Source organism: Pollachius pollachius (assembly GCF_949987615.1).
Source record: "Pollachius pollachius genome assembly, chromosome: 10".
Lineage (NCBI taxonomy): Eukaryota > Metazoa > Chordata > Actinopteri > Gadiformes > Gadidae > Pollachius > Pollachius pollachius.
Genome location: NC_136943.1, coordinates 11,389,629 through 11,404,470, shown reverse-complemented (window position 1 = coordinate 11,404,470; position 14,842 = coordinate 11,389,629). Strand labels below are relative to the sequence as shown.

General features: G+C 42.2%; 2 protein-coding genes across 2 annotated transcripts in view; one reads left to right on the top strand and one right to left on the bottom strand.

Moving 5' to 3' along the window:
• The window catches only part of tenm2a (teneurin transmembrane protein 2a), a gene marked incomplete at its 5' end in the record, with an annotated part of 171,152 nt that extends 167,417 nt beyond the window's left edge, over positions 1-3,735 (top strand). The window contains 4 exons of the mRNA XM_079744903.1: positions 3-113; positions 548-815; positions 1,146-1,276; positions 2,856-3,735. Coding sequence (XP_079601029.1) covers positions 3-113; positions 548-815; positions 1,146-1,276; positions 2,856-3,593 — 1,248 coding nt within the window. The 3' untranslated portion in view covers positions 3,594-3,735. The remainder of the gene's footprint in view (positions 1-2; positions 114-547; positions 816-1,145; positions 1,277-2,855) is intronic.
• Positions 3,736-5,953: 2,218 nt separating this feature from the next.
• LOC307081727 (cysteine-rich and transmembrane domain-containing protein 1-like) lies at positions 5,954-13,298 on the bottom strand. Its single transcript, XM_079745030.1, has 3 exons — positions 13,158-13,298; positions 9,049-9,378; positions 5,954-7,732 (listed from the first exon to the last, which is right to left on the bottom strand). Exons 2-3 carry the CDS (start codon positions 9,353-9,355, stop codon positions 7,629-7,631), a joined length of 411 nt encoding a protein of 136 aa, XP_079601156.1. The 5' UTR covers positions 9,356-9,378; positions 13,158-13,298; the 3' UTR covers positions 5,954-7,628.
• Between the last annotated feature and the right edge of the window lie 1,544 nt (positions 13,299-14,842).

Sequence of the window (14,842 nt, the reverse complement as noted above, 5' to 3'; positions counted from 1 at the left end):
AGGGTCACCTGTTCGCCATGGAGGTGAGCAGTGGGGAGGAGTACTACATAGCCTCAGACAACACCGGGACACCCTTGGCAGTCTTCAGCAGCAACGGCCAGATGATCAAACAGGTAAGGGCACCGTGTCAGACGTCACACCTGATATTATTCAACCTTTATATATTCAGGGAAAGGCCATTGAGACAGATGTGAACCCACTGTGTCGGTCAAACAACCAGAACAACACTGCAATACATAGAGTAAATAATATGACAGTTGATAGTATTCCAATATCTTATATATAGATGTATAAAACCTGGATTCGCAGGTTGAAATTCAGGAATGCATAAATATGTCAGATACATTATTCCAGTGTCAATTTGTTTCAAAAAGGTTCAGAGTTCAAACAGTTTAAAATAAATAACGCGGTCCTGGACATTAATCTGCATCCGGGCAAGGGCACTGAATCCGGATACACCGGGCGGATGACCTTTTAAAGCTCGCCCCTCCCACTACCCCCCCGATGAACCACACTCACCTCCGTGTTGCCTCCTGCCGGTCCACAGGTGCAGTACACGGCCTACGGCGAGGTCTACCTGGACTCCAACCCAGAGTTCCAGCTTGTGGTGGGCTTCCACGGGGGTCTCTACGACTCGCTCACCAAGCTGGTCCACTTCACCCAGCGGGACTACGACGTGCTGGCGGGCCGCTGGACCTCCCCTGACTACGCCACCTGGCCCAAGATCGGCAAAGACCCCGCCCCGTTCAACCTGTACATGTTCAAGAACAACAACCCCCTCAGCGACATGCTGGACATCAAGAACTACGTCACAGGTAAGAGGAGATGGGACGTAGTGTGTGGTTTCTGGTGCTTTTAGATAGTATTTACATTTATTTTTTATTTTTTTTATTTACAAAATGTAATGGGAGTTACGCTAAGTTTCAGAAATGCTGCTTTAGCAAACTTTTCTCATTTTCGAATTATGCTTTTAGTGTCCTGTCAATCTAAAGTAACATGCAACAGGATTATAAAAGGGTTAAATGTCAGCAATCCTGTTGAGCAATCATGACCAACTGTTGACTGTTGACCAATTGTTCCCTTCTCGTTTTCTGTGTAATTGTTTCCCCCCTGCTTATCTCCCACGTCTATCTGTGCTGCTCTAGATGTGAAGAGCTGGCTGGTGATGTTTGGCTTCCAGCTCAGTAACATAATCCCCGGCTTCCCTCGACACTCCTTCTACTTTGTGGAGCCACCCTACGAACTGCAGGCCACGCAGCACTGTGAGAATGGACAGGTACGTGCCTGGCATCGCCACGACGCACGTAACACACTGACGACGTGTTGGAAGCCTGACTCCTGTTCTCAAAGGGGTTTAATGGTGCAAGGTGCTAGGTCATATACTAAGTTACGATCCTAATAAAATAATGATCAGTACAACTAACTATCTCTAACTACTATCTAATTTTTCAAGCTCTAAATTTGCATGTGCTTTTGATGCCTGAATGAATGAATGAAGTAAGGGATAGTCAAGGTGATAGAGATTGACTATCCCTTACTACTATCCCTTACTATCTCCGACGAGGTGTCCATTATCAGGAATTAATGAACGATGCCTTAGAAGTGAAGTCCATTAATTCCTGATAATGGACACCTCGAAGGGCATTATCCCGCTTATACCATGGTCACTTGCCAAAGAAAAGAAATTAAGACCATTCATTTATATTTTCATGCGTTTTACAATCCAAATATAACGTTTCTCACAAGCCATAATTTAGTTTCCCTGGTAACGCCTGAGGGTTTGACTAATACCTGGAACCATCATTACCCTCCCGTAAGGTTCTTACGGAAAAGTTGTTCACTCCCCCAGTGAATAGGAAGGACCTTAGATACAACTTGGCAACGGGACGTATTCTAGTCCGCTCAGCTATGAGCCAGAGAGCTAACGCTGTGCATTGTACGTATTTAAATATTAAAGAAATATTATAGGGTCTATAGAATATAACCTTGTTGTGTGATTGAAGTTTAATTTGTTTTTCACAATTTGCCAGCTCTCGTTTTGAAGACTAATCACTGCGCCATTCGTTTCAATGGGAATCACAACGGTCTATACTTTAAACATAAAGTGTACATATTTATAATTTGAAATTCGTCCCATTCGTCCCTTTATACCACAGATACTATAGGGTCTATAGCTTATAACCGTGTTTTCTGATTACAGTTTAATGCATTTTTCCCAATTAACCACCTCTCGTTTTGAAGGCTGAACAGACAATTTGACTGGAACTACTTAGTAGGTGTCCATATATCAGGGATTAATGGACACCCTGCAGCCAATCAGAATCGAGTATTCCCCCAGACCATGGTATAATACATGTTATTGTATCCCATATCTGTCTTTTAACAGATAGACTTTTAGACCTGGCTAAATATTTACTCACAGGGAAATAGTGAATACTTTATTACATACACAGGCGGCTGTAGCAACAATTTGTTTCTAGCGTGACATCATTGTCTTGTCAGGTGCAGCTCATAGAGTTTCTCTCCTACCTTTAGTATAGGAGGTGGTCAGTCGAGCATTGATATTGCTGTGTATTTCCGGTATTTGTTCGGAGGTTTCACTCCGGATGTGAACCATCTGGAATCAATATGCTTATATAGTGCACAAACTGGCCCTTTATTAATCCGGAAGGTTCCCTCAGGAAATTGCACTTCAAGCAGCATGGCGTACACCATGTAGCAAATAGAATAAGAGTAAAAAACAAGCATAAGTAGTGCAAAAAATATATATACAGGGAAACAATATACAAAAAGCATAGAATACAAGCCAGTATTAACAAGTGTTACTGAACGCTTACCCCTCCTCTCCCTTTCAGCTCATCACCGGCGTGCAGCAGGCGGCTGAACGCCACAACCAGGCCTTCATGGCGCTGGAGGGCCGGCTGCTCAACAAGGAGCGGCGGGGCCGCCGGGACAAGCCGGGCCATTGGTTCGGCACCAGCACGCCCATCATCGGCCGCGGCGTGATGCTGGCGCTGAAGGAGGGCCGCGTGGTGGCGGGCGTGTCGTCGGTGGCCAGCGACGACAGCCGCAAGGTTGCCCTGGTGCTCAACGGCGCCCTCTACCTGGACGGCACACACTACACGCAGGACGGCCGCGACTGCCACTTCTTCGTCAAGGTGGGCTCGGCAGACGGCGACCTGCTGGCGCTGGGGCTAGCCAACGGACGCAAGTCGCTGGAGAGCGGCATCAACGTGACCGTGAGCAGCCGCTCGAGGCGAGGCGCCACCGTGGAGTTCGCCGTGCCGTCGCTGGCGCTGAGCGTGCGCTACGGGCTGGCGCTGGACGTCATAGACGAGGAGAAGGTAAGACTGTTGGAGCAGGCCCGGCAGAGGGCCATGTCGGGGGCCTGGAGCCGGGAGCAGCAGAGGGTGCGGGACGGGAAGGAGGGGAGCCGTCTGTGGACGGAGGGGGAGAGACAGCAGCTGCTGACGTCGGGCAGGGTCCAGGGCTATGACGGGTACTATATACTGCCCGTGGAGCAGTACCCGGAGCTGGCCGACAGCAGCAACAACATCCAGTTCCTCAGACAGAACGAGATGGGGAGGAGGTAACAGCCTCCCGGGGACTTGTCCGATTGGACGGAGCCACGCCTCCCGTCCCGTCTCGCCGACATTCACGTTCTTTTCGGTTCTTTCCACCCAGCCTTCTCATTCTTGCGCCACTCGAAATCCCGCGGAGAATAAAAAACCAACTCTCGGAACGCTGCAGGGACTTTTGAACAGAAGAACTTATCAGAGAAAATAAAAAGTTATTGTTGATTTTACTGCCACGGGCAAAAAACATGTAATGTTTATTCCAGCGTTTCTTTTCCTTTTGTTTTAAGAAACTTTGAGCAACTCAAAAAGCACTGATGAACTTGGAAAGAAAAGAACAAACCTGTTGCTTAACGAATAAGGAAAAATTCCCCTTTTTAAAAAAGATATCGATATTTTTACCCATATTTTTTGGATCGACACTGAGAGTGGCCATGACAGCTGCTGGTGGGTTAGTGTTGCACTGGGTTCTGCGGTGAGAGCTTGTCTCTATTCAAAAAAAATACAAAAAACCTCTCTAGGCAAAGGGACCAAATAAGGGAGGCCAAGCCATTCCCCAGAGTACGACCAATCAAAGTAATGGATCCAAGGAGGACGTCACACAAGTTGCGCCGAAACAGACAGCAAAAACACAATGTGAAACGGCTGTTCGACCACAATGACAACGACAACAACACCACCACCACAACAAGTCATCTCCCCGACTCAGGCCCCACGATGTCCATGGACCTATGCTCCTGCTGAGCTGGAGTGTATATCTCTGAGCAAAACACCAACTACTGGCTTGAACAAACAGGAAAACTAGTTACTGAGAAATAAATAATAAAATACCCTTCAAAAAAAATTAAATAATAATAATAATAATAACAAAAAGGTTATATTTGTGGACCGTGGTAATCACATTAGCATTGTTTTTGTTTCAGAATGGTGCGAGGAGGAGAGGTATACTACTACTACATGTGTTTTCAGACTACACTAAAGTTCAGGATGTTGCGTATACTGTAGCTGCCGTAGTTTTGTACGTTTCAGTCGCGATAGAATTGTGAGACTTTCACCGAGGCACTTCTGTACAGAGCGTTCAAAAAACACCCTTCACAGAGTCCAGAGAACATACAAGCTAGTGTCGATATCTTCTTACTTTGTTCATTTTTTTTTTATTATTATTTAATATTCTTAGTACTATATGACAATCATAAGGGAGTCACCAGTTGAACATTAGCGAATTTGTTTATTTTATTTTGTATAATACGTAACAAATGTTAATTTTGCTTTTTGTATTATTTCAGATTCAATAATAGTCTCGCTAAAAAAAGAATAATTTATGTAATAAAGTGTTTTAAAACGGTTTATACTTTAAATAAAGTCTTTAAAACTGTGAAATCTGTTTTTTTTTAATATATTTCAATGTACAGTGTATAGATCTAACTTTATGCAGCACAGTAGAATATTGTTCAGAATATCAAGTTTTATATTTCTAAGAGGAAGTGGCTTGTAATGTGCGGATCTTTAGCTGGTCTTACTACTCTAGAGTTTTGTGACACTCAAATATTCCATATCTACATTATCAGTCCCCCATTGGTTTTTGAATGTTTGGTTTTATTTTCGGTTTAGTTTGGAAGCAGAAATATTACTGTCCTAGACCCCAACAGCAGTAGCAGTAATGGATCCCTCTCACTGTGAAGAGACTCGTGCTGGATGTCATAATGTACCAAATCAGTATTATTATCTAAGGATGATTCTTATACACTCACTGAAACGAGACTCTTCTGAGAACCTTATCAATAAAAAGTACTTGTTTCCTCAAACATGTCAAGTTTTGGTTTTCCTCACATCTCCTGTGTCTTTAACAGACTCTTGACCCGTAGAGTCAAACTGTTATGCCCTTGTTTTGTGTTAAAATACAGGCCAACTGTCACCTGCAAACGTAATCTGATTTGGACCTTCTCCAAAAGCTTAAATGTTATGGAAATGCTGGAGAGCATTTCCTCCTGCTTTAAAGGGCTGTATTGTGTACTAATACAGTAAGTTACTCTAATAAATGTATACATGCATCAGGCATTACAATGTGGAAGTTGTGATGCTTTTAATTACATAACCAGGAACAATGACACAAACAATAGGCTACATATGTTAATATGAATAAAATCCTCTACCAACTAACTGCTGTTAAAAATCCTCTGATGGCAAACAGGTTTGTATTTTCTTTCCGGTTGTTTTGACTTCATATTAAATTGTTTTCTTACACTTTTTAAGTAAAAAAACAAGCATCAAAACAAGCATCAAAGAACAATCAATTAAAACATTTTAAAGGATGCCATTCATGAACCAACCCTAACCTTTAATTACTAATCTTTGGTTGGAGGGTTTAAAGGGGCATATATATGGGGTGGTTAATAAAACCATTGATTAATTATAACAGACCAACATGTTGAGTGCCAAAACACCATATCCAGTAAGAGCAAAGGTTTGCAAGCACCCATGTGTCTGCAGATAAGTCACATGCACATATCTTGGCTCTAAAGATAGTACCCGGCATGCTTACCGACATCTGTAACTCTATACTCTTCCTTTATTTTAAGCAGTCCTCTTCGCACACTCATCATGGGGGGTAAGACTCAATACATATGTGTTAAATTCAGGAAGTAAACCGTTAAAAATGCATCAAATTAATTTACATTTATCAATATGAAACCAGTATAACATTATGAAATGACAACATTGCAGGATCATATGCTTTCTTTTAACGTGCTGATGGAAGCCATTTAGTAAAGCCCAGCATGATCGGGCAAGCTCTGGCTGTGGGCTCACGTCCATAACCTTTGAGAAAGATGACCAGGCCCCAAGGCTCCTGCACTCCTCTCTAACCCCTCAATCTCACTCACAAGCATATGACATACGACACCATACCAAATATTACAAGTCAGTGACTTATTTTGGGGTATATCACTTTTTAATGCATGATTATTTTTCTTCCAAGCAAAAGACAAAGTAAAATACTATTATTCACCATTTATTATTTAGAGATTTCTTGGGGGGCATTTTTCTTTATTCACTTTTTTTTTATGGAATGTTCATGTTGGAAGTAATATTTTCAAATCACCTTCTTATCAGGCTCAGCAGGAAAGCAAGTGCACTATTTTATGCAATCAGAGATAAATCATCATCTTTTTTTTAAGAAAAAAATGTGTTTCTTTTATTCATCACACGATTCACCTGAAGAAATACATCGGCAACCGGACTGTGTGCAAATAAGAGGGAGGAATACATTGCAAGCATCGGCTTCTGAAGAGGGCCCAGTGGCTTGTTAGCATCCAGCAGTCGTGCTAGCTGCGTTAGCCATGAGGGACCAGGCATATGAGGTATTCGGGGCATGGGGGGGTTTCGATAAGGCTGTGAGGGGGGAGGGGGCAGGAGGAGGAAGGAGCGGGTTTCTTACAGTTATAACATCATAAAGTGCAAAGAAGAGCTCCACACGTAACAAGCCTGAGATATACATAGGTTTGTGTGGAACTGTGTGTGTGTGTGTGTGCGTGCTTTCGTGCATGCGTGTGTGTGTGTGTGTGTTTGTGCATATGTGTGTGTGTGTGTGTGTGTGTGTGTGTGTTATTCATTTATCAGGGATCTGATGTGTGCGCGTCGTGATGGGTGCGTGTTGCAATATGTAGGAGTATGATCACAGAACGGAGCCTGAGATTGGACAGACTAGATTATACTCTTCGGCTTGGTTCTCAAAAAGGTGCTTCCCCTCATGGTCAAGATGGCGCAGATGAACACACAAGCACACACACACACACCCCGGGATCAGCCAGTGCTCCCTGGGGCTGAGATCCATGGGAGATTGTGGTTCGGAGTGGGTGTTTCTTTTCTTTATGGACGAGCAAAGGTTTCTTCATGGAGGATACTTCAGGGAGGTGGAGTGATTTCAAGGTGTGTTTGAGAGAGAGAGAGAGAGAGCGAGAGAGCAAGAGAAGGTTTGATTGGTTTCCAGGCACAGAGAGATGGAGGCGAAGGTGGAGTTGATGAGGTGGGGGGGAGGGGGGGGTGGGGGAGGGGTTATGTCAGCATGTCCCACAGGCAGCAGCAACACAGAGCCGTCCAGCAGGCCGTCAGACATGTGTCTCCACTGTCGTCCCTCCTCCGCTCCTCCACCACGTATACTGGAGGGAGAGAGAGGAAGGCACATAGGAGGAAAGGGTAGAGATAAATAAAGAAAATTGAAGAAAGGGGCGAGAGACGGAGAGAAAGAAAGGGGGACAGTCAGTTTCAGAGAGAGAGGAAAATAATGGTCTATTGTTCCAATACAGTCGTGGCTATTCTCCCCTCTCATTATGTTCAGCAGGGAGAATTCTATTGTCATCAGACCGTGACCAAGCGGATTCCATAATATCCCAGAGATGTAGATGATCCATATGATAAACAACCCTCTGGAGTAATGCTTCTCGTATTTGTTACTGTTTGATGGATGATGCATCAAAGCAACGGGCCGCCGTTTCAAAGTATATGATGGATGTGTGTATTGAAGTAAATAGCACCACTGTTGTGTATTCAAGGAAAGCTAGTGTATGATATGCTGATATACTACATCTTTCTCACTGAATTGGATTACAACCGTAGCTCTTGTATATCAGCAAACTCTAGTATCCACTATAATTCACTTACTGCATACATTGCAAAATATACATATCTGGCAAAAAGGTGGAATGACAGTTAATGTAATAAAACTGTTTTGTAATATAATGGTAGCAGTTATTTCGGCATATCTATATTGACTCTGGATATTGCGTTGCGTCTTTTCTGAAAACAATATTGTTTATCACTTGTATGGTAGCACCTCTATTCCTATCTTCTAACCAGTAATAGGATAGCCAAGCTATTTAAATTATTAAGTTGACAGGATCATCCGTTTTGTATCGTCTCTCTCTCCTACGTAATGACAAGTGAGGCCACAGTAGCCGTTTTTTTCCTGAGCAAACGCGTTGCACCTCTTTGTGTGTTTGTGATTAATAATGTATACGTAACAGTGATCCAGCTTTGAGCAGCCATCTTGTTTGAGTCATGCAGGAGGGGAGAGCGGATCACCCAGGTGACCTGCTGTTTTCCGACCACAAAGAAAAGGCTAGCTCACCACTTATCACTGCGCACTGATAATATAAATTCTAACACAATAACAGGCTGTCAATCATTAGCCATTTGCTATATTTCCACTTACTTTGATCAGCCCTGAAAGTGCTGATCTCCAGGCATGGAGGCAGTTAAGCCTCGTCACCGAGGCACAGTGGAGACATGCTGAATTTGCCCTTTGGACCAGACAATTTGACGTGCACTTTGCATATTCACCATTGGCCACTCTCATTAGCAACACAACGCAACCGTTCAGTTGTATACCCGTGTTTTGTTCCTCTGCAGAAGCCAATCCTTTATTTTGATTATTGTGAATTGGATTAAGCTATGGAACCATGACTCAGCAGCTTACCTGTGTTTTTGGGGCCTTCTCCGTACATGGGGCCTTGGGCCGGCCCGGGCCCTCCCTGCCAACCAAACTGTGGTTGTGGTGGGTATCCCTGGTAGGGAGGCTGCCCGGGGCCTGGGTAGGGACCTCCGGGGCCCATTGCACCAGGAGGGTAGTTTGGGTAGGCGGGGTTAGGCTGCTCCATGTTGACAGGGTATCCCTGCTGAGGGTAGCCTGCTGCCGGGTAACCCTGTTGTGGGTGTCCTTGGGGTGGGTAGCCCGGGGCCGTCGGACCCTGGCCCGGGTACGGAGGGGGCTGCTCAAAGTTCATCTGTGGGTCGGACGGTCACCTGACTGGGAGGAGGGCAGTGGTTCAATGCAAAACACAACCGATTTAGATGGTAGTCCTGTGTTGTGAAGATGAGCTACTAATAAACGTGTCTAAGCTCATATAAAGGCCACACTGGTTCTATATGCTATATGCTATTCAATAGCCTAAATGGATGTCCATCATCTAGACTTGATTCAAATGGATACAATATATATACCATGTACTCGATTTGTTCAGTGATCAGAGTTGATAATGCTATGGCACCGTCTGTTTGTATTTGTGTAGCATCGGTGCAGTTCAACAAGGATCCAGTCTCTAGAGTAACATTACACTGTGTGTTCCTGAAGGGGCCACATAAGTGATGCAATTGTTGCCCAGGACAGCACATCATATCAAACCGGTTTGTGGGCCCATATTGATCCAATTACCCTACTTCTACCCTACCCTAGACCACGGCATATTAATTTCACCAAGCTAACATGCTGAATTATGTTGCCGTAGCATTGTTCACAGTGAACAACATTTCAGATTATCGTAACCTTTCCCCCTAGGTAAACCAAACACTATTATTTGAATGGTCCCAATGAGACCATAGAATGATATCAGCCACCAGATACCAGCAGCTCTATCGTAAAGGACATTATGATACACAGTTAAGATACACTGTATGTGTCTTAATGGAAAGAGCTGCGCCTAGCTGTCAAACATTTATTAACTATAATATATATATCTATACTTGCATCCAATGTGGTTGTTATGACATATGACTTGTACTGTTCAAAGGGTAGTTTAAAGGAATTGCCCACTTTAAATACAAACCAGGCCTCAAGGATTTTATCATATTATAATATGCTAAGATATGAACTAGCTATATTTTAACTTAAAATACTAATACAAAATACTAACTTAAATACTATTTATCAGCCATAGTGTTAAGATTTGCTAAGTCTTACTTTATATTTAATTCATAATATTATTCCAACATTCTATATCCTGAACAGCAACATGACAGCAGAATTTTGCCCCACGCCAATCGTTTCTGCATAAACTGTAAGAATAAAGGGTCTTCCGAATTCATAACAAGGAGGCTAATGTATTTGAGTAATAAACATACAACAAGTATAACAAACATACAAACATACAACAAAAAATACAATAATCTGAGGCCTCACAAATATCTGAGGCATCAGATGAGAGTTCGCCCTGCGTCTCTCTAAGAGCTCCGCAAGGAGAACTCAAGAGCAAGGACTTCTTATACGGTGGCAGAGGTCTCACAAAATGTTGAGATGAGCTCTGCCCCCCTAAACTTTTTCTCCTGTTCCATGCACTGTCTAGCCACCCTACCTGTTCCTAGCGTTAACCTTTGTGCCTGGGGTAAACCAGTCAAAAGGGAGCAGGGATCCCCTAATGCATTATTCTACTTGATGAGAACACAGGGAACTCTGTCCTTTAGGTCAACATTATTTGATTTGATCATTGACAATTGCAATGTGAAGTCTATCTGAAATCTGTCCTTCACGCAATATCTCTACAAGAAATTTACACGACAGATGAAATAAAGGGGGAGACGTAGTTGTGCCTTATCAGATGGATCCCGGGACCCTTGACCTCCCCAAATGGTGTCAGGGAAGACTCACAATCAACAAATGGCAGTTAGAGAAACAGAATGTGAAAATATAATTTTCCCATTACAAAGCTATCCTTGTGATTAACTCAATTGGCAGATTAGTATTTGGCCTTCTGCATCTCAGAGTTAGGAAGGGCATTTCCCAACCAAGCAGCTATCTGGGGAGTTGTTTGTATTGAGGTCAATGCATGTAAAACATATTGCCTAGCCTTTAGTCAACATCCCCAGGTTAACTTACAGCGGCGATGGAAATTAGGGCAGGTAGAGTAATGAAGTGTTTCATATGTGGAGTCCTGTAAATATAAACAGGCCCCATTTACAGAGTGAATGGGGTTCTTTCTGAAGTAAAAAACACACAGGGTACACTCACTCTCCACTATTTTAGACTCCATATTGGCTTCAGGGGCTACTCCTCAAAAAGGTAGATAGACTGAATTAGTAAGTAAGCGATAACTATCGGCCAAACCTGTATCATTTTTACTTACATAATGTAAGAACAAACGCATAGATGACTTATAATAGGGAACAGTTTGAAGGCTCTTATTGGATCAGCACATTTTGCTATGTCTGTTAAGGGCAACTTCCTATCAAGAATGAGGGGCAGATCTGATATGCATCCAGAGAGCAAGCACAATCGAGAAAATGGAACAAAGAAAGACTGTGTGTGTGTGTGTGTGTGTGTGTGTGTGTGTGTGTGTGTGTGTGTGTGCGTGTGTGTGTGTTTGTGTGTGTCTTTATCTTGACCAGGCCTAAAGGCCACTGCTAATGTCTTTCGTTAGACATTACCTAGGCCCAATCTCTTGTCCTAACTCAATGAAATGAAAACCAAACATTGCAGCACCTGAGAGTCATTCAGCCTAGGCCCTGGCAGATGGCCAGCCCTCTGTGGCTATGGTTACTATAGGGAATTGGGAATTAATGGCTGTATTTTCACATACAAATAAACACTTCCTTATGCAACATTTAAGGAGGTGGCAACGTTATGGCATCATGGTAACATCAAGTGGCACGCCTGGCACTTAGTACTTAGGAACTTTTCCTAGCTATCTTCGTAGTATACTGGGAACAGGTTACCCTAGCAATTGTAATTGCTTGGTAATTGTTCTATGAACATCCTTACTGTACCGACAGCGACGTATTGTTGTTTCTCTATCCTCCGACAAATGAACTTCTTGTAAGTGGCTTTGGTTTTGGGATAAAATCGTCTGCTAAATGCCGTAAATGTAAATGAAAGAGTAGCCATGATGACTGAACTCTTGTTCACCTTCCAGGTAATGAGTCTAACTGGTCTAGTCTCGCCTTGTTTGACTCCTTCATCTGATCGTAGTGTGGTCATATATCTGCAACTCTGAATTCTTACCAGGACCTATAAATATACTTGGAAAGCTATAGCATGATGTTTACGAAAGTTCAGATTCACCAAAAAACGACCTAGACTTGACTGTACGTCTGTAAGCCTACATCAAAACATTTTCAGCCAAAATACATAGGTTTATAGGGGGTTTGAATGTTTACTTATAGACAATCTGTTTTGACAACACTTCAGTGGGCCTAGCCAAATAATTCCGATTTAGTACAAATCATAAATAAATAATACTGTGTTAATCAAAATAGCAGACTGGCACAGTAATAAGGCAGGAACTAAGAAAACGTTTGATAAAATACCACAATCCTTAGAAAAAGGCTATTTTAATTTCCCATTTATCCCAATACATATTCTGTCTCTCATTGGAATATTAAGGAGAGCCCTGTAAGATCTAGGTTTTAATATTAGACAACATAAAATGAATAAATTAAAAACAAAAAATATGAGACAAACACATTGCATGGAGATAAGATCTAACCGTTCCAAGAAAACGCAGTTTAAATCGTGACATGTAGGCCTATCTGAAGAGAACACGAATTATTACAACCAACTACAGGACAATAATTGATTTTTATTTTTTTCTATTCGAATAAGCTTAATAACATAATTGTCCAATATGGGTCTGGATAACGGTCTAAAGAGGTTTATTAACCCAACATCATATTCTGCCATTCTAACTGATTTCCAGTCGCATCTGCAGGCCACAGCCCATTAGCGATCGAGTTGCAATTTCCCTTGCCCCGAAGTTCATCACGAATACGGACTAAAAGAAACAGGGAACTGTGGTTCCGGACAATGAAGCCACTTACCTTAATGGAGAACTGTAGTGATCTCGTATCAACCGAATGATCGTTTGTTGCAATCCTTCTGTGTGTCGGTGGCGTTTAATTCTGTTTTACTGCATATAGCGACCCTGCCGTCTCAAAAAAAACAGTACGTATCAGTAATGTGGAACGTGACGTCATTTGAATAGGAGCGCAACGGCGAGTTTTTATGGCTAGGGGGGAGGGGCAAAAGGTTGGGCGAGGAGCATGAATTGTAGCGTTATCTACTACCGGAACGAATTATAGTTCCGGTCTCATACTTCCTCGAGCTGTGTACACCCGTTAACGGTTGGGATGTGGGAGCGAGAATAATACTCGAGCATGACAAAAGTAACAACCACAGCAACAACGACCAGGAGGATACGTGTTGTTTTTTTAAACATGTAACGAATACCCCACTATCTGAAGTCCCTCCCCCTCGCTCGTCGCTTAACCCGTGAAGCTGTATGTCCCGCCCTCTCGCATATAACGCTTATTTGTAGCATCCCATTCCAGGGGTCCAGTCGTTAGATGATTAACGCCTGGGAACAGGGACATGCTGCTATCGCATAAAATTTGGTTGGCTTCCCTGAATCAATAGGAATCCAATCCATTGTCAAAGAGTTATTTGGAGTGGGCCTATTGCCCTTTGATCTGATTTGATATATTAAATCAAATTGGCAGATATAATGGTCATCATAATGCATTGGGGTCTCTCGTACAAAGTTAATCTTTGTATAATCAAAATGACTACGTGGGCCTATATTAAGCTACACATTACACACATACAAAATGACGATACATTTATGCTTTTGACAGTAACGCATCTCTGCAACTTGTTCCCTTACAGGTTTAAAAGGACAAAGTTGCAGATATACAATCCTCTCAGCAGACTGCTTTCAATCCAAGTATTTTTTTAATATTTCTTTGTTGATTTATTTTTTCAAAAGAAACTTCACTGGTCATCGCTGTTATGATATATCTAGCCTACCTATATTTACTTACCTATATATGTTATAGTGTCTTGTAAGAAGTCATCCTGATAATTATATCAATTATATACACAATATACATTAAACCAGTTCATTTAAAAGGCTTTCCCCTAAGAATCATATACACTCATTGCCTCATGGAAGATGCTTGGTGAATGCTCCCATTGTGCCTTACCATGATCATTCTCCTTTAAATCAAAAAGCCGTCAAGAAGTGTCCTAAAATAAATACTTTTTCGGCATACAGTCTTTGATCTGTACATTTATACCATGGGTCTCTCGGCTGGAAAGATACTCCTTTTGCAAAAACAATACAACTCTTTCTACCGCTAATACAATTATGAACACAAAAAAGACCTGAATGTTTAATTGTAATGATTTAGTGTTTGATATTTTTCAAGTTTGATTTAAATTTGAACACCACCTTATGATAATGCGGTAAGTTTTCAGAATTGATTCTACTTTCGGCGTCAACTATAGTTGACAAGGATTTCTTGACATTGTTTTTCATCTGTTTTTCAAAAGTAAAGGGTTAACAAAAAAATAAGTTGAAACTAGTAACTATACATACAATCATTTGTACATACAGATAGGCTACGTAAAAACATACAATGTACAATCCATACTATATTTACAGTAAGCACAACTTTATAACATAGGCCTACAGAAAGCGTTACCACGAGGAGTCATTTATTCCTGC